Source organism: Leptinotarsa decemlineata, unplaced genomic scaffold (assembly GCF_025532065.1).
Source record: "Leptinotarsa decemlineata unplaced genomic scaffold, Ldec_3_MD MMD2_tig00000090_RagTag_RagTag, whole genome shotgun sequence".
NCBI classification, from domain to species: domain Eukaryota; kingdom Metazoa; phylum Arthropoda; class Insecta; order Coleoptera; family Chrysomelidae; genus Leptinotarsa; species Leptinotarsa decemlineata.
Window position 1 is genome coordinate 3486860 of NW_027412541.1, and position 24976 is coordinate 3511835.

The 24976-nt window shown below is 33.3% G+C and overlaps 1 protein-coding gene across 16 annotated transcripts in view; it reads left to right on the plus strand.

The window, feature by feature from the left end:
• The window catches only part of LOC111511999 (uncharacterized), an 82763-nt gene that overhangs the window by 55173 nt on the left and 2614 nt on the right, over positions 1-24976 (plus strand). For 11 of the 16 annotated variants that reach the window (XM_074172357.1, XM_074172359.1, XM_074172350.1 and 8 more), the window contains 2 exons: positions 5781-5894; positions 13921-14185. In XM_074172357.1, the coding sequence (XP_074028458.1) occupies positions 5781-5894; positions 13921-14185 (379 nt within the window). The remainder of the gene's footprint in view (positions 1-5780; positions 5895-13920; positions 14186-24976) is intronic. The other 5 variants (XM_074172362.1, XM_074172363.1, XM_074172365.1 and 2 more) reach the window with 5 other exon arrangements.

Sequence of the window (24976 nt, forward strand, 5' to 3'; positions counted from 1 at the left end):
TTTATAATAATTTGTATAATTTGTGCAAGTGCAAAGGGCATATGAAGTTTAGTTGATTGTAAGAATTACTCACTTCAACTTTATACAGGTACGAGCACATCGGCTTCCTATATCTGATGTTTTTTGGAAAGAGAATTTTTGAATTATGAACCCCCAGATAAATGTTTGAATGTTTATACAGGTGAAAAAATGTTAGCTTTGGGGATGTGTACAGTCACTGTCAGCTGTACTGATGTTCAAAATATTTTGAATATTTTTGTTATATAAAATGGTGGACCTCCTATTCTCAGTAGAGATTTTATATCTTTTTATATCTTGGCATAAATCAGATACATTTTTCTATAGAATCACTGTATATACCTACAAGTTTCAATGAGAAAATATAATTCAGTTTTTTCTCCAGGAATAGAAACTTTCGATAAAGGTACAGCTTCTCTGAAATTGAAAGTACAAAATTCATTAGAGCAAGGTCATTGCCATATGGTATTCGTGATACAGTTGGAGCAGAATTGAAGAATTTGCAAGATTTAGGTATAATTAAATCGGTGAACTATTATTGTCCTTGGGCAACTCCTATTGCGTCAGTTTAAAAAACGGAATTTGCAGAGATTTTAAAACCACGTTGAACACAGTTTTAGAAATTGGATCACAGGGTGGATTATTTTTCTCTAGAATTAACTTTTCACAGGCTTACACGCAAATATGTCTAGATAATTATTCTAAGGTTTTCGTTACAATTTGTAACCATAAAGGTATATTTCATTATCAAAGAATACCTTATGGAGTTGCATTTGCATCGTCAAAAATTTCAGAAAATCATCGATTCTTTGACTCAAAACATTGAAGGATGTGTATGTTTTCAGATGATATATTCGTATGAGGAAGGAATTGTAGCGAACAACTAGATAGATTGAATCGCCTCTTTTCTAGATTACAGGAAGTGGGGTTGAAAGTTAGACAGAATAAATGTAGTTTTTCTCAAGGTAGGATACGTTATCTTGGTTACATAATAGATAAAGACGGTTTACACATGTTACCAGAAAACATCTTGGCAATAAAAAATGCACCAGCGTCCACAAATTTTGAACAGTTACAGTCAGTATTGGGCAGGATAAATCATTATGGAAGTTCATACCCAATTTAGCTACTTTGTTACACCACCTATGTGAACAAAAAAATGTCAAATGTACATGGATTATAAATTGTGAAAATGCATTTCTAAAGGTGAAAGAAATATTGTTGTCGACAAGAGTGTTGGTTCATTACAAACTATCGACCCTGGTCCAACAACCCATAGGGACTCGCATATTCGCGTATATATTCACTGAAAGCTTTCTTTTCGGTCCTAGAAATTCCTTTAGAGGGTTCGTACGGCGCAGTTGGTTAACGAGAAAAAATTGGAATAAATTTCCAATTTGGAGAAGTGAGAACCATCCTCATCAGCAATACTTTATGGTATTGGCCAACGAGAGAAGATTAAACATCTTTCAAAAGCACTTCCTCCACACCATTATTGAAGAAAGAAAGGTTTAGACTTTCTACGTGGGAAACTATTTTCACTACATACAATACAAGTTGAAGAATTATATCACCAGTTTCAATAACCACCTGTTAGTATGTTAATACGATCTGATGAAACCGCTTTGATAAGCGGGACACGATAAGCAATAGTTTGCGTATCATTGACGTTACTACGTCATTTCAAATTCTATGTGACCTAAACTTACAGGAAAATTACCTCACAATAATGATGCATTAACAGAAATGGAGTTGTTAAGAATCACAAATCATAAAGTTCGAAATAAAAGTAAAAAATATTTTTTTGAACTACCAAGTTAATGTACTAAAAAGAATAAAATGAGTTCCATTGGAATTGATCGTAGTGTTAATAGCAGATCCGGCAAACGTTTTCCAACATGAATTATGTCTATCAGAAAAATAACACCCACGAATAATAATAATCTCTTAATGCTATATGCTGTACAATATTTTTCATTAGTCCATGTTCAGCTAACACAAACAAACTGTATGGTTTGCCCACTCGAGGGCAAACATGGTGTGTGAAATATGGTGTGCTCAAATCCAAGTCACAAACGGACATTTTTTCGGCCTTGGGATTTATTAATCAATGTAATTAGAAATTGCACACGTTTAAAATTAATTGGCGCATATGCAGGTATAATAGGGATTCGTGGTATCAATATATTTTCATCTTGGAATTTGCCATTCAAAATGCTGGCTTCGACAACGCCTTTCATTAATTTTTCAATGACTTATCCCGTGCCGTGCACAGCCGTAGTGGATTCAAATTACGGAGCGATCCAACCTTTACTTGATGAAGATTCATAGTAATTTCATAAACTACACCTTAAAATTTCTTAAAATTTCAAAAATATATAACGTTTCACAATCACAGTAGCTTCTTCTCAGTAAATAACATACTACGAAATAGCTACTGCGATAGCGAAACATGTGATATATTTTTGAAAATAAAGGTTGTGAAGGTCAAATCGTAAGATTCACGAAACAAATACAAACAAATAAAAAAAACCAGATTATACTTCACAATACGTGCATTGATTAAAAATATACATGGTGTTCCAAATTAAGTCAGCACCATTGCCAACTCCGTTATTACTGATGCTACAAATTCGGTGAAATGGGCAAATTAGTAGCATTTTTGGCGTTTTCAAAATAATTCATAAAAGGATTTTTTTTAATGGAATACCCTATATTTCATCATACCAGTTCAGCAGTTATTCGATGAATTCTGAAGAAACATAAGATTTCTCCTTATAACACTAGAACATGATGACCCTGAAGGACGATTGGGGTTTTGTCGGTGGTTTATGAGTAAATGCAGACAAGATCCAAACTTCTATAGAAATATTATATGAAGCGATGAGGCTAATTTTTCAAATTGTGGGATGTATAATAGAAATAATTTTCATCATTGGAGTAGACAATCAATTTCTAGTCCATCCCCACAATCCGCAAAGACGATTTAGTATTAATATTTGGTGTGGTCTATTTAGAGGCAGAATTATCGGTCCATTCTTCTACCATGGTTTTTTGAAAGGACCCCGTTACATTCATTTATTAACAAGAGTGTTGAAAGAGTTATTTGATGATCTTGATCTGGAGGCTTGTCAGATGATGTATTTTCAACAGAATGGAGCACCAGCATATAATTTTAGTGGCGTGAAAAGAATGTTGCGAGATTGTTTTGAAAACAGATGGATTGCTACAAATGATCCTGTTAACTGGCCTCCTCGTTCACCAGACATGACACCTCTAGATTTTTATTTGAAAAATGAGGTGCACAAAATGAAACATAATAATGTAGATGAACTGAAAAATTATATTGAAACTATAATTAATTGATGGCCGAATTGTGTTGAAAACAACACATAGCGTCAAAAGAAGGGCCCAAATATATGTTCAACAAGAAAGCGGTGTCTTTGAATGTTTACTTGATATTTTATAGCTCTTCATTCGCCAAAACAAACAAATTTTTTGCACTAGTGAAAGAAATAAATATTTCCACATAAATCGCTCATTTTCAACTTTAGGAAGAAAGTTGATATGATCTTTGTTGTTGAAATGAAAATGTTATTACGAATCGAAATGCATGTTAAAATGTTCCATTACAAAAATCATTTTATAAAATATTTTGAAAACGCGACAGTCATTTTATTTTCTTCATTGAGGAGGTCATTAAAAATGCTACTAGTTTGACCATTTCACCGAATTCATAGCATCAATAATATCGGAGTTGGCAATGGTGTCGACTTAGTTTGAAACAACCAGTATATAGTCATGTTAACATATTTTTCACAGGCTTGATATGTTTTCCCAAAAAAAATAATATTATCCAGATAAAATAACCTGGAATCCCAAATTTTCTACGATTGGAAGAGTTGTAAAAAACTATGATGTCAAATTGCCAGTAGGCGTAAGTACTCTTTCACTTAGAATAATTCATTAAACGCGTATTTTTCTGTGACCGACACTCCGCTGACAATTATGTGTCGTCTTTCGCCCAGCCTACCGTAACATGATGATTTTTGATAGGGCGCTTTGTTTCGAAGATACGGAGCGAAAAAAAATTTCGACAATAACAATTTATTACACAAAATTACATGTAATGGTTCTTAATCTACAAGAACTGTCGAAAATGACTACCCCCCGCTCGTATGCAAGAATCTAGTCTTCTTCTCATCAACTCTCGAACTCTTTCAAAAACAGCAGGATGACTTAATAGACATAGTATTCAAATTGAATGTATGCAGCCGTTTCTAGCAATCGGAATGTTGTTGATAGGCGCCAACGGAATTGTTAGATTTTTTATTACTTGGTAGTTCCAGTGTAGTACGCTATACTTTTATTTCGGCTACGTTAATAATTCAAATATTACCAAAATTGTTATTATCGAAATTATACTTCGCCACGTATCTTCGAAACGAAGCGCCCTATCAAAAGTCAACAAAGGACAAAATATCCTCAGAATAGCCCAAGGAATAGTCCCTTAATTTTTGCCGCATGTTCAATAAACACCCTGTATAGAATAAAAAATGAGAAATGAAACTTTCTATGTTTCTTGACACTTTCATTTGTAACTGAGGTTACTGCAGTTTCGTCCTATAAGGACATTTTTAAACTTATAAATTGAACCAAAACTGATTGATTACATTAGCCCTTATTTAACACCACTGTGGGTAATAAGAGAGGTACTTAACTTAATTGAGTACCTGAATCTTGTTTACCTATGACAATGTGAGTACACTTATCTGAAAACCGGTGAGTAAAATAGATCGATTTGATAATTTTACAGGTTGTACTCGCAATGCTTATGCTTATGAATTTCCAAGGATTCCAAATAATTGACCTTGCAACCCTTTCTTGCATAGTGCAAAATTTCTATATCGTTTAGATATGGAACTTGCGGTTGCATCCCAAGAAATGGTTTGAAAACGTCGAATCATGTTTACCTAGTCTGAAGGACATTTCATGTTCAATATACCGTTTAGAGAAATTTCGACAACATTCTTCCACATAAACACTATTACACTCCGGACACTCAAATTTATGAACTCCAGATTTCTCCAACCTGTCCATTTTGTCTTTGGCATTGAAAAGGAAATCAGATAACCTGGCCTGTGGTCTGAATGCCACTTCTACATTGTTTCTTCTGGAGAAACTCGCAATTATATCTGTTCTTTCACCAAAATATGTTAGAGTTGCCCATTTATTGATTTCTGATTGTTTGATCTGGGGGTATATCAATCTGTAAGTGAATTTACGGCTTTGTTTTCTGACTAAATTCTGGATTGTGTCTGCGTTGAAACCATTATTATGGCCTATCTGTACCTATACTTATTTTAATTTCCCTAACTAGATTGTTTGCAGACAAAAGTAGTGAGAATGCTCTGTGCAACATTCAATTGTAGGCTGCTAATTTTAACTGTCTGGATGAAAAGAATTACTTGGAATGGTAATGTCTGTATAGCTAGGTTTTCTGAATACATTGAACTCCAATTTATTCTGATTGTGTGTAATGGTCAGGTCTAACAAATGTATCTGTTTCTCTAACTGCTAACCTGCTATGAACGGATATCCAGATGAATTGCATTGCTTCACATACGTCCTAACGACTTGGAGGGGTATTTGACAGTTCTGTTGTTGGGATTGTTTTAAAATAATCCTTCTGGGTATCCATAAATTCATTCTATTACTTCTAGACTCACGTTGCACATTTTTACTATATCACTCCGTTACAGGTGTCAACAATGCATCAAATTTCAATAACATTACCACCACAACGAGCACCACTTTACATTTCAAATTTATAGATGTCACTACCGCACCAACATTGGAGAACAAATCACAACAAGGTAATTTTAATTTAATATTCTTCTTTTCATCTGAAGATGATAAGATGTGTTTCTTTTTCATTTGCATTCACTACATAAACAAAGTATAATTGTATTACAATATATCTAACATTCTCCTCAAATTGTATATTCATTTATAATTAAATGATATTACCTATGAAATATTTTAGCATTTAGAGAAATCAAAACATACTTCTTAGTTTGGAGTGATATACTCTTCCAAACGATTTCAGCATACGAAAGGTTGTGAAAAATAAAACAAGAAATGAAAGAAAATCATTGTCATGATTTCTGATTGATGTTCGTTCCCCTACGAGAAGGATATATATTTTTAAATAGGGATTCATTCGAAAAAAATAATATAATAATTTTCATACAAATAAAAAGTGTAAATCATTACCACCAGTAACAGCCAATTTTTAATACTTCGGTAATTTTCTCGAATGCAAACCTTGAAAACTACTTGTCAAAAAAACTATAAATTTGGGTGTCATTGAAAATAGAATCAAATGTCATTGGAAGTTATGTAAATAAATTCCAGCAGCTGCCGCCTTTATTAATACTAGAAACTCACCTGAATGAGTTGCTATATAGAGACAGTGCGATGACCATCTGTTAGCCGTATTTTGAGAAAAAATAGGATTCATACACTGAAAATTGGGAAATATGTTTTTTTAATATGCTTTAACGAATTTAAATAATGGAGCTTTCCCAAAACTTCCTGTTATACCGGAAATTAGTACCAAACTTTCTTGATTCAAGTGTAATAACCTATATATTTTCACATTTTTTAGTAGATGACATAATTCTAATGTGAGTTTATATAATACACCCCATACCAAAAATGAACCGTTCTTGAAATATTCATTTGTTCACTCAAGAAAAATAGGTATTCGGCTCTCGAGTTTAATCGAATACATAAATAAGCTGTCATCGGCATAAGTAAGCTATTATTGATTCACCAAAATACTTCCGAGATGAATTTGACCCATTTTCATGAAACATTGCCTATATAAAAAATCAATCATTCATGGGATATTTCAGTTTTTCTTGAAAAAATTAAATATAAAATCACCATAAAAGTAAAGGCTACGAAACCCTCGTTTCGAACAGTTACAGAAAGTTTATTGGAGCTAGTAATTTGCCATCATGGTTTTTATGGAAGACAGAATATCAGATGAATAAATAATGAATTGAAAAATGTTTATTCTAAATTATTTACAGCACGACTGATTTCATCGGCATCAAGGGAGTTGAATGTTGTGAAGTTGTGAAACTTTTCTAACCGTATTATCCTTACTTATTGCAGGATCTGCATATACAATATTTAAAATATGCCCCATACATGAAAGTCATAGGAGACAGATCAGCGAAGCGTACTGGCTAAAGGTACGACCCGTTATTGGCAATTCACTTATCGTAAAATAATTGATCAAGTAAAACCCCTACGGTCCGGCAATTATGGGGCGGTGCTCCATCCTGTTGGTACCAAATATTTTACGCATCTTCAGTTGATAAATCATTCACTGCAATCGTCACAATAGTTTGTATTATGGTACAGTATCCTCATTATAGATGTACAAACAAAAAATCGTATTGTGCTTCATATCACATTAAACTTCAAAACTCCAACTTTCTTGAAAATATCGGTCACGGGTGAGATGTGGATTTCCATCACCTCAAAAATGAATAATGAATAATCCAGTTTTGGTAAACTTAGCTTCATCACTCCATATAATTGTTCTAAAAAATGTGGGTTTTTCTGACTTTTCATCAGCATCCATTCACAAAACTCAATACAACTATCATGATATTTGAACGGTTGTTTCCATTTATGCTTTTTTTTTCAATGTGGTATGTGGTTCTGCATTAAACTGGTAGATTTTTCTAACAATCTTTCAAAAATGCATTCGGATAAGCAGCAAAATATCCAAGAACGTCTATTTCTAGATCTTCATTATCCATCTGAGGCTTTCGTTTGGTTATTTAAGATATGATCCATGATATTTCAACAACCTTTTTACCGTATTGTGATTCGGTTTGAGTTTTTCCAGATACCTTCCGGCAAATAACCTGCATGTTCGATCGATAATTCGAATACATTCATTATAGATCATAATCAAATTTTAAAAAATCTTCGTTCGCTTAACGTAAACGGGACATTTTGGTCAGGAATTCATAAAATACACTTATACAAATGGCAACATCAATAAATCACAACTACCTTAATTTTTTTCCATAGACAAGAAAATTCGACATTGAAATTAAAAATAAATCAAATATCCAAATGTGACACTCAACTCAGACCTGGTCCTAGCTCGTCAAAAACCGAGGACAAAATACTGCCAAACAATTTTGTGGAAGAAAATAAGCCTTATGAAACTTTGAAAAAAGATGATAATAGAACTAAGCAAATTGTGTATGGGTCGAGTCTCTCCAAAAAGTCAAATCCTTATTTTATGCGATGATTTTGGATATGGTTTGGGAGAAATTATATCTAGATTTAATAGGGATAGGTTTACTGTTCAAACCATCATCAAACCAGGATCGTTGTTGAAAACATAATTGAAGATATTGTCAACTTGTCGAAAGATCTAGACAGCAATGATTACATTTTAGCTTTGGCAGGGTCAAACGATTTTAGGGCGAATAAATATCCTTCATTCAGAAAAATCAATAGTCTTCAGAAACTCTGTACAAATACAAATATAATACTATCTTCTATACCCTATGGAAAGATGTCTAGTGTTAATCAACTTATCTATAAATTCAATATCAAATTATACGAATACACAAAAAAGGTAAATTATTATGCTGAAGGAGATATTTCTTTCTTGGAGATTAACAGCCGCGGTGGTAAAAAGCTTAAAATTCATACCATAGCGAAAAATGTATTAAACTATAACATTCTAACGAAAAAACAAGGGAATAACTTGAAATATGTTTCTATATGCGACGATTTTTTAGATCAAGCTCAGAACATCCTTTCTATAGACCTGTGATATCCTAAGAAATTGATTCCAAGAGTGAACAATGTTCTGGAAATGATAATAGTGGTTACTATTTCAAATCTAATAAAAAAACCTGCACATTATTTTTACTGAATATTCAGTCCCTCAGACGTAAGTGTGACGAACTTTATGTACTTCTGAATACTCTGAATTTTCCCAGTATAGTATTGTTAACAGAACATTGGTGTAATAGTAATGAGCCTATATACATACATTGCTACTCTGTGGTATGCAGAAACTCAAGAACAGACTCAAACCTCGGGGGAACAGTTATTCTGGTGGCTGACACTGTAATTAGCGATTACTCTTTCTCTCAAATCGAAAAGTTCAATGACCTTTTGGATGATAAAACATTTGAATTCACAATCTGCTTCAGCAAAAAATATAATTTATATGTTTTTTGTCTTTGCCGAATATTTTTGAGAAAACTAGAGCTACTCTTGTGTGACCTGCCGATAAATAGTTTTATAATCGTAAACACCTGATTTCAATATCAATTATAATGACTATGATTCTCTGGTTAATGAGTCACTGAAGAACTTACTTTTATCATTTGACTTAAATATGCACGTTGATACGGATACTTTCATATCTCATTTTCTGCATCCTGCATCGACCAAAATTCAGATAGCTCTGTATTTGGTTTTGATATTTCATGCATTGAGTACTTGCGTTCTCCCATACGACTTTCCAGGGCCATGGAAAAGTTTTTTGAATAGTCATCTCCCAAAATCACTATTCTTTTTAATGAATCTGTCTGTGACCTGTCATCACTAACGTTCGATCCTATTTCATCGGTTGTTAGATTCACCACCACTTCATCATCTAATAGGGTATTTTGTGAGGTCTGGTTTCCAATAGACTTTGGGCTTGTTTTATTTGATTCAGTTTCTGGTGATTGAGGGGCCAACTTTCCAGTATTTTCTTCATTGAGTTGAATATTGTCATCATTTAATATTTCAACTTCAAAGGAATTAATTTTCATGGACTGCCTTTTCTTGCTCCTTTTTTTACATCTTATGTCTTCCACTTTGTAAAGTCTGTCATTTCTAGTTTGTGTACCTTGGTCAATACTCTGTATAATTGTTGGGATTGGAATCTCTGTCACTTCTATTGTATTCTCTTCTTGTTCTAGAATTTTGTCAATGCGTAAATTTATCGGTTTCCGTTGTCTATCCCCCTGTATATGTTTGCTTGGTGACTCATTGGAATTTGAAGTCAAATTTTCCTTTTTTGCTGGGGTATTCTCTTTTCTTTTCTGTTCCATGTCTGGTAGGAATTCCTTAGTAAAATGTTTTTCATCAGTTTGAGTTTCTATCGTTTTTGTTTCAAGATATTCATCAGCCAGTTTTTGTATGTGCGAGGTGATTTGTTGTTCCAGTTTTTCAATCTGTTGTCGTTGGACTTCTACCTGTTCATTGAGTTTTGATTCCATTTCAAGAGCTTCACTTTCCAACACACTATTTTCTTCTTTCAGTTTGGAAATATAATTGCATTTCCCGTGATTCTCTTCCAGTAGATCTCTTATAGTTTGTTCGAGAACGCTGTCAGGTTGGTTTGTGTTTTCTTCATTTTCATTTTCGGCTCCACAGCAGATCACTTTGTTCTCACTAATAAAAGTAATCGTTTTGTTCTTTCGCATGATACAACTTTGGTGAAAAACACTGAAGCATTTAGTGCACACATAATATTTTTGAGGCTTTTTGCAACATTTATAACTAGAGAGTCGCCCGTCATATATTCACTTTCAGCCATGTTGGACGTTAGCTTGGCTGAATGCGTTGTTGGACACCATTAATGCGGCTTCTTTGAATTTCCTCCTGAACCAGTGTTCCTCCCTGTGGAAGATCTCAGCTTAGGACCAGTTGATGTTATATTGATGAGTCCAAACATGCTCTCCTATTCCCGATTTGCTGGTTTCTCCTTGCTGGGTGTGTTTCTTGTGATCGGCAATGCGGTCTTTCAATAGCCTCTTAGTTTACCCGATTTAGGATTTTCCGCAATCGCAGGGTATCCGGTTAATGCAATTCTTGGAATCGCAGTCCGCGAGGCTGCTACGGATAATGTTTCCAGATCTGAAGCAGGTTCTGATGTTGTACTTGGACCCAATTCTTCTCATTCTTTTCGACAATTCTCTGATGTAGGGAAGTGTAAGTACTCTTTCTTGCGAGGCTCTTGCCGTCTTTAAGCCAAAGTCTGTTCCACCATCACTTTGGAGTAACCATTCCGTTAAAGATCATTTTTGATAATGCCCAGTTCTTTCTCGGGACCTTCCTTCGTATTACAAAGCCCGAAAGTACGATCTACTAGAGTCTTGATGATTCCTCTTTTAGTCGATTGATGGTGGTTGGATTCGAGGTTGAGATACTGTCCCGTGTGAGTGGGTTTTCGGTATATAGATGTTTCCCATTTAGTGTCGGTTCTCTTCACCAATACATAAAAGAATGGCAATTCGTTGTGGACTTTTTACTCAATTGTGAAAATAATGGAAGGTCTCACGCTGTTGATGTGCTTCAGGAAGGTGTCTGGAACCATGGCACAGAACTAGTCACCTTACTAAAGCACATCGACAACGATGGTTGTCGTATACATCGTATACATCCTGTATACGATGATTCATTTTAAAAGTCTGTAATATTACAAATTACACAACTATGGTGTTACCCACGGTCAATTGTTTTGAAAAGTTTATTAATTATCAAAGTTTTTAGTGCAAAGTTATTTTTATTTTTTGTTTACACCAAAAATTACTCAAAATTATACAGTATTGTAACAAGAACTGAATATTCAATAATATCAAATCACAAATCATCAAAATAAAATAAGTATTTCGGAACAAACTCATTGATTTTCTGGAGATTCAACTTGAAACACTTATTTTGGACAAGAAAATCTCCAGGAAATCAATGAGTTCGTTCAGAAATAACTATTTTATTTTGTTGTTTTGTGATTTGATATTATTGAATATTAAGTTTTTGTTACAATACTGTATAATTTTGAGTAAAGTTCGGTGATAACAAAAAATAAAAATAGCTGCACCAAAAACTTTGAAAATTAATTCACTTTTCAAAAAAATTGACCGTGGTTAACACGACAGTTGTATAATTTGTAATATAACAGGCTTTCAAAATGAACCGTCCTATACAGGATGCTGTATATTTATCGTTTCAGCATTTTTTTTTTCGTAGTCTCCATTTTAAAAAAATAGGTTGAAAAATAAGACTTGACTTATGGCCATGACTTCAAATCTAGATGTATTTTTCGATGCTAAACAGCTTTTTTTGGATAACATTTCCCGAGATTTTTCAAAATAAGAGTACTTTACTCTTGTCACAAAATTAAATATTTGAAGGCTCCTCGTATATTACGTATGCTGTACTGTATTTTATTGGTGCATGTTTAGTTTTAGGGGATGCACAAACTTTTATCAGAAATACCTTTTTGTCGAAAAACCCTTAATAAATAAGTTTTCTATATGGTGCATATTTTGGGGATGACACTGTATATTGTTCAATAATGCATTCATCCAAGTTAGCGTAGAAACACGCAACATATGGAAACCCATAATCAAGCGGAAAATGACCAGCTCCCCCTAAACCGGGGAAGCGAAAAGGGGAAAGAGGGGATAGGTGAAAGCACTCGAATGACCTATTAATAGTTATCTCTCGGAGGATTAAGTCCAGTTATCACCCGAAGACGATTGTGGATACTAACAATCGAAACGTCGAGAAGTAACTTGGCTTGAAATCTTTCAAATTTCAAATTATTTTATATCATATTGGATAATGGAAGTCCGAACTAATGAAATACATCTCTTGAACGGTTGATTTTTGATATAGGGAGTGTTTCGTGAAATCAAAATCATCTCATAATTTCAAAACTATCCTAAAATACTATCCTATCTGAAAAAACTAAAGTTTGGCCTCTTATCTTCAGGATTAGTAATCGATTTCGAACACCTTGTATATATAACATGCTGGAATTTAATGAATATCTGAGAACGATTTATTTTTGGTATAGGTATATTAGAATTATGTCAGGTATTCAAAATGTGAAAATATAGAGGGTGTTGAATTGAGGAAGTTGGTATCAAGTTCCGGTAAAACCGGAAGTGTTGGGAAAACTTTATAATTTGTATTTAATGAAACGTATTAAAAATCCTACATTTGCCAATTTTCAGAATATAACTCCTTTCATTTCTGAAAATACGGCATAGGGACGGTCATCGCGCTGTACTCTGTCTGGTTACTCTTATGTTATATTTATTAATTTATTATTGTGAATTCGATTTTTTTATAGCTATCGACATTTCATATTCAAGAACCAAATATATTTTTTATATGGGCCTACAAAAAGAATCAGCCAGTATAAGTTAGCCTTTTTGGCGAAAACTCGAATAATGTATCATCATAATTGTTCAATTAGTAATTTTTGAAATGTAATTGAAATAAGCTCTGAAATGGACGACTTTTTTCTGATTTATTGAACAACCTTGTTTCTCTTGCGGTATATGATTTTCCAATGATGGCTCTTTTCATTTTGGACACATTGTATAAAAGTTGATACTATGATTATACAACTGATGTGCTATTAGAGAAGTTGCTGAGGATGTCGGCATATCGGTTGGCTCATGTTATGCAATTTTTTCGGAAATTTTGGGCATGAAGCGTGTGACAGCGAAGTTCGTTCCAAAATTGTTAATTTTGCCAAAAAAAAAACCGTCGCAAGATAATAATCGCTCAGAAGTTGTCCAATCGTCCAAAGGAAGAGGAGAGCCAAGGCCAAAAAAAGCACGCCAGTTACTTCTCTACGTGATCTACACATTTTTGTAGATACCTAATTTTGGAATCAATTACTCCTTTCCTTTCTTCGAAAGATTTCCACATTTTTTGTATAAATATGAGAAGTAGAAAGCCAAAACTTTTTCCCAAAAATCAATCACTCCTGAAAATATACCCCTCTCAATTTAAATGAATTCTTATATCACTCCCTTTAATCTCATTTGTTATTTACAGAATCTAACTTCATTGTTTCAAGTTCGATGTGTAAGATATTAGACATGGAGCCTTTCAATAAAGATGCCAAAAAATTTTTCCAATTACAGAAATACAAGCCTTGTCGTTCCAAGAAGCTCATGACATATGTGACAAAAACTGACAATATTGCTACTCTCCATATTGATAAAGAAGTGGTTCCGTCCTATACCAAGAAGGAGGTATCCTGCTGCTACTCTAATATAACGCGAAAGTACAACGTTACAGATCCAGATGGTGGAATATCGTGAGTTGAAAAATGTTCCAGTTATTGTGTCGAAACAATTTTCCGGGTTTGTAGGTCGTGGTCTGCAGGTTTTTGAGAAGAACGTTCCGTCCACAACGTCCAGGATATACAGTGCATTTCATTAAAAATGAGTTACCCTGAATAACTTTTGGTACAATGATTTTCAGGAAAAATAAAGAAACACGTCGACAATGGTATACAGGGGGGCACATTTTGACATATACACATTTTTTTTTAAAAACTGCACCTCCCGATTTGCTCTCCACAAACTTTATCTGAAAAATATATCACAATATGTTTCGTTAGCTAGGAATCACACGTTAAAAGGTGAAACCTCGTTAATCCTTAACTCGCACAAGTTTCAACTTCTGAGGGTTGTCGTTCGTAGGGGTGCGACAGCTGGTTAACGGAAAAACAGATTTTAAAACAGATGTTTCGTTAGCACAGTAGCTTTGTGATTTGAATACTTCAAGTTGTTTCTTACATTGCCGAGAAAGAATTTTTATTGATGTAGATGTGAGGTAAACTTCACGTGATCATAATTGAACAGGTACCTTAGGTAGAGGTTTAGGTAATTTTTGGAGGTAGTCTCAATTATGGTTACCTGTAGTATATAAATATCAATGTAAGAAAGAACTTGAAGTATTTAAATCACTTGACAAAGCTACTGTGCTAGCGAAACAGGTTGTGATATATTTTTCAAATAAAGTTTGTGGAGATCAAATCGTGAGGTGTAGTAATGGCCGAATCAATTAGAAAAAAAAAAATGCATGTTACCTCCCCTAACGCACCTCCAGAGCATGTCACTATTTTTTTTCAATAGATCACCCTATATTGTTTCGCATTATCAGATGCTCCATGATGAGCATATTTCAACAAAGTATAAAACATATGGTCTGAACCTTATGGGAGCTACAAATTATTTGAGTTGAAAACGAGCCACCCTGAATAACTTATGTTACAATGATTTTCAGGAAAAATAAAAAACACGTCAACAATAATATACAGGGGGACACATTTTGATATATTCATTCTGAAGACGAATATGGAAACAATAAATCAGAAATTCTTGAATAAAAATTTGATGACTGGACAATGAGAAAAAAAAAATAAAGTAGATGTTCAAAAACGTTTCCACCATCTTCCGTACAATGGTACAAACAAGCTTCCATTGCCGCCCTCAGATGGTTGAGAATCTCGAGAGTTATTTCTCTGCAGTGCATCATGATATGCTCTCTTAAATCTTCCCATGGGATTCTGTAGGACCACTTCTGCCAATCCAGCGACCAGGAAAATGATCATCCAAAAATTGTCGCACTGGAGCTGCATAATGAGGAGGTGTACCATCCTGCTGAAAAACAATTTCGTTTTCGAATAAATTTATATCCTCATCAATTGCCCTATTGATGCACGGTATTATTCGATTCTCCAACATATCCAAATATTTCTCACTAGTCACATTATTATCGATAAAAAAGGTCCTATGATGTGGTCACCTAAAATTCCTGCCCAAACATTCAGTTTTTGAGGTCGTTCGGTATGAACTTGACGGTATGAATGAGGATTTGTATCACTTCAATATACACAATTTCGCCGATTCACCTCTCCACTCAAACTAAACGTACATTCATCCGAAAAACAAATTTTATACAAGAAATTCTAATGCAATTTGATCAGTTCAGTGAGACTCTCACAAAACTCTATATGTCTTTCGAAATATCATCTTCGTTCGATTCATGAACTAGCCTAATCTTATATGGATGAAATTTGTACTCATGAAGGATCCCGAAAACATGTGTACGACTGATTTCTGATTTTCGAGATATCATAGTAAGAGATTGCGAATTTTCCATTAGTCCAGTGTGCCCTAAGACTGTAGTACAAATAGCTTCATCGTTGACAACTCGTGAACAGTTATGGTTTTTTATTGTTAACAGATCCAGTTTCCATAAATTTGTACAGGAGAGCATGATGTGCGGTAAGTGAACAAGTTAATTTGAGAGCTCCCGATTTGAGTGCAAAACCACCAAAAGTAAGTTCTTTTATTGTTCGAAAATTGGCCAGATCAAAGTTAAATAGGTCAAGACTTGGAAAACAGTCCAATTATATGAAAAATGGTTATTACCGAGAAATAAAAGGAGAAATCAAAAATGCTGTAAGTAGCAGCCTGAGTTCGATTTTATCAGAAGATTTCATAAAAACCATCGCTGATAAGGTGGCAAATACTATTGCGAAGCAGATAGACGAAAAACTCGTGACCCTAGAACAAAAACTTAACGATGATAATGACCGTTTGAATGTGAGCAAACAAGAAAATAGTACGGTGATCGATATTCTAAAACTGGAAATTTATTAACTTAAAATGGAAAACTCCATCAATCTCAAAAATATCGATAATATAGAGCAACAGGCAAAGTTGAGAAACCTCAGATTATTCAACCTCAAGGAAAGTGACAGAGAAGACACAAGAGGAGAGGTAATAAACTTCTTGAATCAAAAACTGTTGATACAACTGAATAAAAACGATATCCTGATATGCAGTCGAGTGGGAAAGAAAGTTGAAGACAACCTCAAACCGCGGAGTATATTCCTAAAAATGAAAGATTCAACTATGAGAAATCTGATTTTCAACAAAAAAAAATATTGAAAGGGACGTTGAATTAAAAGAAGACCTCAACCACACGAAGACTGAAACTTATGGGCAAGGCAATCGAAAAATTATTGGTAAGAAACGTCTGGACCAGCTCAGGAAAGATTTATGTATTAAAAAATAATCGAAAAATGATTTTTAATGATGAGACTGATATTGATAAATTATAGAATATGTTATAAATAAAACCTGTTGATACATTATTTTTAAAATACATAATAACACTTTAAACTAAAATCGCACTAAACTGGGTGCTCTCAAGCAACACTGAATTAACTCACCAATAGAATACGTTTCAATTTGTTTATTGATTAACTTTTCATCTATTTTTTTTGTCATACTTTACAAATGCTTGAATTTTTGAAAGAATTGGATGGAGAAGCACAAATATGTTATAATATCAGTCACTACTTTCAGAATAAACATGAAAACAGTCTGGGAATCATCCATTTCAATATACGAAGTATCAAGAAGAATTTTGAGGAAATGTTAATCTTTATAGAGTCCGATCTGCAAAATATCGATTTAATCATTCTTTCCGAGACATGGAACATACAATCGATAAATGATTACCATAATCCCCATTTCAGTATACACTATAATGAGTCAACATTCAACAAAAATGATGGTCTTGTAGTTTACACCAAAAACAATTTAGAAATGAAAGAGGTAGTTAAGCATAGTTTCACTCAAATAAATTTACTCAGGATACAATAAAGATCAACTGTATACACCTAGGAATCACATCGACATATAGACCTCCTTTAACTACAGGTAGAAATTTTTGTAGGTGACATAAACATAAATTTGAGAGATAACGACTCCAATAACGTAAATTCATATATTAACACTTCAATAGAACATAATTATTTGTCCTATATTAATGTCAGTACAAGGATAACCGAAATTTCGGAATCCATTTTAGACCATCTCTTCACTAGGACTGACAAAACATCAAAAAATAAAAATTAAACCTACAGTGATAAATAATACACTAGCAGATCACTACTCTGTAGCTGCAATAGTCGAGTTCAACCAAAACCAAGACAATATACCAATATTATCTGAAAATACACATAAAGTTATCGATTACGCCAAAGTAAATAACCTTCTTAAAACAGAACGATGGGACAACATCACGGAGAATGTAGACATACAAAACGCATATGATACCTTCCTAAATAAATATCAACATTACATCCAGAAAAGTACAATAAGTAGGACAAATAAAGTTACCACAAAAATACCCAAACCCTGGATAACATTGAGATTTTTAAATTTCATTAAATATCAATAAATTGAAAAAAAATCTAAACCGAACACCTACCCCAGAACTGAAAGAAAATATTAAGAAATACAGAAATAGGCTGAACAAACTGATAAAAGAAACGAAAAACAATTACTATAAACAGAAACTGTGGGAAAATAACAGTAATAAAAAAAAACATGGGAGATAATCAACGAAGCAAGAAATACAACACCCAAACATAAAATACTAAATAAGGTCACTATAAAAAACAAAGGAACAGATATTACAAATAATGAAGACAAAGCAAACATCTTTAACAACAATGTCACAACAATAGGCGAAAAAATGGCAAAATAAATAGAAAATAATTGTTTACTACCAGACGAAATAGAGAAAGTAACTCAACAGCGATCTATGTACTCAGCTCCAGCCACCCAAAACGAGGTTACCCTTGCCATTTCCAACCTAAAAAATAATTGTTCACCAGAACCCGTCTAAAGTCATCAAAAACACTCACATCCATCTACTAGTGCCTCTTACGCATCTCATAAACCTCGCACTCAATAAAAGTACCCTATCTAAACGACGGAAAGAATCGATCATCACCCCAATTTACAAATCAGGCAAACTTTCCGTTCTGACTAATTATAGACCCATCTCATCCATAACCAGCTTAGCTAAAATTTTCGAATACTGTCTAAAAGAGAAACTGTTGAATTATCTGGATGGAAACTGTGTGATTATGGAAAAACAATTTGGCTTCAGGAAAAACCGAGGCACAGAAAATGCAGTACTAGAGCCAAAGCTTTCGATACCTACTGTATCGCACCATATACTACTTAACAAGTTATCAGACAACGGAATAAGAGGTTCAGTGCTAGATTTATTTATCAGTTACCTGAAAGGAAGGACTCAAAGAGTAAAAATAGATAATGTATCGAGCAAACCCTCAATAGTTACCACAGGTGTTCCTCAGGGAACAGTACTGTGTCCATTACTTTTTCTCATTTATATTAACGACATTTGCAAAATGAAAAATCTCCAAGGGAAAATAATATCATACGCAGACGACACCGCCATTATCTTTACACACGATGAGTGATCAGAGTTGTATCGCACTGCTGCATATTAATTCATTAAAATACAAAAATGGCTAAACACGAACTTACTGACATTAAAAATTGATGAAACTAAATTCGTTACTTTTTCACTTACAGAACTGTATCAACCCAGACTTGATTATTCATTATTGCATAATGAATGCTGCTTAGAAAGGAATGATAACTGTAAGTGTCCAAATATAGCGAAAGTCTCAAAAATCAAATAATAATAATAATAATAATAATATATATATATATATATAATATAATAATGACGTTTATTCGTGATAAAATAAAATCCATACAATAATATAAGAGTTGTGTATAAAAATGAATAAACATAATAATATCCACAGAAGTATCAAACATACTTGTTTGTGGAATTACAAAAGAGACAGTCACGAAAGATAAAATATAAAAGTAAGTGTAAAATAAATATACATCAATTAAAATTATACCTGATTAATTCATATTATAATAGTATAGATAAACTTGAGTATACATACATGCATTTCAATCTCTGCAGAAATCTTATATCTAATGAACAATGGATATACACATATATACATACATATACACGCATATACACATACATACATACATATATAAATAAGCTATTGATAATCATAATAACAATATATTGGGACAGTGGTTCAACCTTCGATTAGTTTATGAATATCCGTTCTTGCATTTTCCTTTACAAATGATACTAATTGTTTTTTGAAGCGTTTCATAGAAGTTTCATATGTAATTTCTTTTGGTAAATAATTTAATAGTTTGGGAGCTAGATAACGATAGCTTCTCTGTCCTATAGATTTGGAAACCAGTGGTATACAATGGTGATGCCTTTTTCTCGTTGCGTATGGGTGGTTTGGAGTGTCATGTTCAGCTTTGTTCTTGTATAGCTGGCATCCTATCTGAACGATGAATAATTGTCTCAAATCTAAAATTTGTGTCTCTTTATACAGCAAATTACTTTCATACCTTGCAGGTTTATTGAGTAGTATTCGAAGAAATCGTCTTTGAGAGACTTCAAGAGGATGTAGGTGAGTTTTTGATACTCCTCCCCAACCAATGATGCCATAATTCAAGTGTGATTCTACTAAACTGTGGTATAGAATTTTTCTGTATTTGTAATTCACGAACTTTCCGACTTGTTTCAGTCTATATGAAATACAACGTAGTTTTTTTGTTAAGTACTGTATATGGTGGTCCCATCTAAGATGATTATCTATATATATACCCAGATATTTGATTTTTTTCGCAGGTTTAATTACAAGATTTTGTTGAATATTCAGAGTGTATTCTGGCAAGGATGTTGAGAGACTGCTGAATGGTAAGTATACTGTTTTGTCAAAATTAATTGAAAGTAATCTACTGTCAAACCAGTCTTTGAGATTTCTTAGGTCTTTTTCAATGTTCAGTTTCAGATTGTACCAGTCTTCATCTTTATAGTATATTACCGTGTCGTCCGCAAAACTTATGATTTTCCCGATTGTTTTTTGTATGAATAAGTCATTCAAATAGATAACGAATAGCACCGACCCCAGTACTGTCCCTTGAGGTACACCGCATGTTATTTCCATTTCTGCACTGATTTGGCTTCCAATTTTCACTCTTTGCTTTCTATTTGTTAAGTAGCTTTTAAGTAATTTGTGTGCAGTACCTCTTACGCCCATATTTTCTAAGGTATCTAGAAGTATGGAGTGGTCGACCGTATCGAATGCCTTTTTCAGATCTATGAAAACACCTATTGAAGGGGTACTTGAGTCTAGAGATTCATAGATGGTTTTTGTTAGGGAATGAATTGCATCAGTAGAAGATTTATTATCTCTAAAGCCAAACTGAGATGTTGACAGTAGATTATATTTGGTTAGAAATGTACATAATCTGGCTTTTAGAATTTTTTCGAAAATTTTGCTGATCGATGATAAAAGGGATATGGGCGTATAATTTGTGACATTATCTGTTTCGCCGCATTTGAAAATTGGAGTTACTATTGAGTTCTTCAGAACTGAGGGAAAAGTCCCAGATTCAAATGATCTATTTATGATGTCCATTAAAGGTTTGCTAATGAAGTCAATGATGATTTTGAGAATTTCGGCTTTGATTCCATCGTGTCCAGGAGATTTATTATTCTTCAATTTATTTATAGTATTCCTTATCTCATTCCTACTTGTAGGTGAGAGAAAAATTGAATTATTCGTTAGATTTTTCCTATTTTTGTGAATAGGATTTTTTTTAATGTTTTTCGCTAGGTTTCTTCCTACATTCACGAAAAAACTGTTGAACATGTCAGCGATTATTTTTTGATCGGTGACGATTTCTCCTTTCTCGTTTTTGATGTTATTTATTTGTTTTTTTGTTTCGATTTTCAGAATTTCATTAACCGTTTTCCATAGTTTTTTGCTTGTATTCTGTTCATTTTCCATTAGCTTTCCATAATACTTTTCTTTTGCATCTCGTATTTTTTTCTCAGTTATTTTTTTTGGTTGTGAGATAATCATTTTTCATGTTCACATTGGTTGGGTCTTGTTTCCAAAGGCGATACAATAGGTTTTTTTTGTTGATATGTGTTATCAAGGACTTCGTAATCCAGTTTTTTCGTCTGCGCTCACTATTTTTCATTTTTATGTGTCTTGTTGATTTACGAATACAGGTATTTATTATATTTATGAATTTTTCTGTTACAGTTTCAAGATTATGCATCGGGTATAATTCATCCTCCCAATTTATGTGGCTTATGGATTCAAGCAGTTCTTTTTTGTCTAATCTTTGAAAGTATTTTTTTGAATTGTTATTTATTTCATTTTTTGTTTTATTATTTAGTACGATTTGTAGTAGCGTTATGTAATGATCTGTGATTGTGGTGGAGATAGTTATAGGCAATAGATTGTTGAAGTTTTGCTGTTTCGTTTTAATAAATACATGATCTAGACATGATTCCGATCCATTCCTTGCTCTGGTAGTGGTGTTTATGGTTGAGTGAAACCCATATTCACTCATAATGTCGAGATATGTTTTCGAGTCTTCAGTTTCCTTCAATAGATCAATGTTTATTTCACCAACGAATAAACTGTAATGTGGGTTCTAATTCTCTTTGTTTAGCAATTCGTTAAGTTGATATAGGAAGTCATCAATTTTACTCGCTGGAGATCTATAGAACGCGTAGATGCAGATGGTCTGTTCGTCTACCGTCATATTGATTTTCAGTAATATACTTCCGTTTAGTTCGATATGATTATAGGAATGATATAGGTTTGCTTTTACAAACACAACGACACCGTCATTTTGGTTGTAGTTGCTGTCATTGTATAGAGTAACATAATCGGTCATATTAAGGGTGGAAGTATCAGGCACGTGCCAAGTTTCTGTTAAGACTATGCAGTCGAAAGACGCTTTAAGCTCTTCAAGATTGATTTTAAGTTCATCTATATTTTTTGAAATACTGCAAATATTAGTATTGAGGACTTTTATATCACTAAATTTATTATTTATCGCTAAGACTTCTTTCGCTTCATTGCAATTATTCAGGGGGTATGTTCTTATTTTTTCTACTATAAAATCTCTTATATAAGGATCCATACTGATAAGATTTACAAATATTACTATATTAATACAAAGGAATAGAATGTTTTATACTATAAATTCTGAAAGAGTTCACAATAACGAAGAATGGTGAGATTATATAAATATATCTAAGGTATGTAAAGATTGCTATTTCTGGAATACCTATAGAATCGTAAGAATATGTATGTAGTTAATTTACAGCTTGCCGTTGCTTATTTATTTATTTGCCGATCGTAGTCTGTTCTTTCCGTTGGAAGGTTGTTCTCCTGTTTTCTTCTTAATTATACTAGAGTTCGTAGCGATAACTGATTTTTCGGTGGTCTTATTTTTTTGATTCCTTGCGTAGCTGTGCCTTGGCTGAGTGTATCGTTGAAAAATTCTGGTAGACTGGATTCTATTTCTAAAGTATATTCTTTATTCCTTATGTTTGGTGTGGGAGGTGCGCTATTATGTTTTTCGTAGAGGGGATATTCTTCAGCGTTTTCAAGTTGTTCCACAGTGTATGCTTTATTATTGATGTACAGTTTGTTTCCTTTTATATACGTTATATTATCCTTGTTTAGTCTTGCTCTGTTCAGGTTTTCACGTAATATTCTATTTTCTGCCCTTTGTTCAAATGTCAAGTCCTGTAGGATTGATATATTTGTTCCCTTCAGCTTCTTGCAATTGCAAGAAGAAATTTCTTAGTATCTCTTGTTTTTTCATATAAGATATCAGCTCCACTTTCAATGGGTTTCTTTTCATATTTCTCAATGGATAAATGTTATTTATATCATCATCAGTGATATTGATACCAAGAGAATTTTTTAATGTTGTGCCAACATTGACCGTAGTATTCTCTGTTGTTTGGTCCAAACCAAGTATCAAGATATTATTTTTTTTTTGATGTCCTTTCGAGTAGCTCAACCTTCTTCTTCAAGTCTTGATTTTCCCTTTCCAATTTATTCACTTTGTTATTCAATTCCTCTAATGTCAGTAATACTCTGGCTTCACTTGCTTCTATTGCACTTTTTATTTCTTTTCTATTTCTAATGACTTCTTGACGAAGTTCTTCCATTTCAATAGCTTGGCAATTAGATTTTAACGTGTATGGACACTCTTAGCCAAATGCTTATCTTCAACTGATAAGGGCATTTGTTGATAGTTTTTATTCTGGGAGTCTCTTATTACTTCGGTAGTCTTTTTTAATTCGTTTTCACTATTTATTTACAGTTTGCTAATATACTTCTTTTTTAGTTTTTCAGAACGTCATATACTTTATGCTTCACCGCTTTTTATAATTTTCAATGCAGTTGTTTACATACCATGACTGACTTTCTGATGGAGCTCTTTAGTTCGACCACTTCACTATATTAGGCTACGCTAGGAGTAATACTGGACCAGCACATGAGGTGAAATGATCACATTAACTACCTTGTCAGCAGAGTAAGAAAACTTATTCACAAATGCATATATTTGTACTGTATTTGTATCGTTGTTGTTATTATTACATTATATTATATTTATATTATTATATTATATGATTCCGAAACGTATTTGGGTCGTACATTTCTTCCTGGATAATTATCATTGAACATACGGGCAGCAGCTCTAGTAGTTCCATTCTGGTAGTACAAACTCACTATTTCAATCCGTTTTCGAAGCGTATAAACCATTGCTTCTCAAGAATTCACAAAAACAGAAACCCCAATTGTAACTTCACCTGGTAGATAATCGTTATTGTAGAATGAGACAAATACAAAATGAAAAAAATATCGAATTCAAACTTTACTAGGCAAACTGAGACTTTTAGAAGTATACTTCACAAAAACACCTATGAAACCTAATAGTTAACAGATTGTACAGAAGTTCATTCAGGGTGGCTCAATTTCAACTCAATTAATTTTTAGCTTCCAAACTATGAGCTTTAGACCATAATGTATTCTACTTTGTTGAAATCTGTTCATCATGGAACACCTGATAATGCAATACAATTGATCCATTTAAAAAAAAGGTGCCATGCTCTGGGGATGCGATAGGGAAAGTTACATCAAATGTGAATACGTCAAAATATGTCCCCCTGTATACTATCGTTTACATATTTTTTTTATTTTTTCTGCGAATCATTATTCGAGAAGTTATTCAGGGTGGCTCGCTTTAAATGGAATTCACTGTATTACGTATATGCTGAGTGGACAACGAGAACACTACATCCATCATCTCTTTGCCTTTGATATTATCAT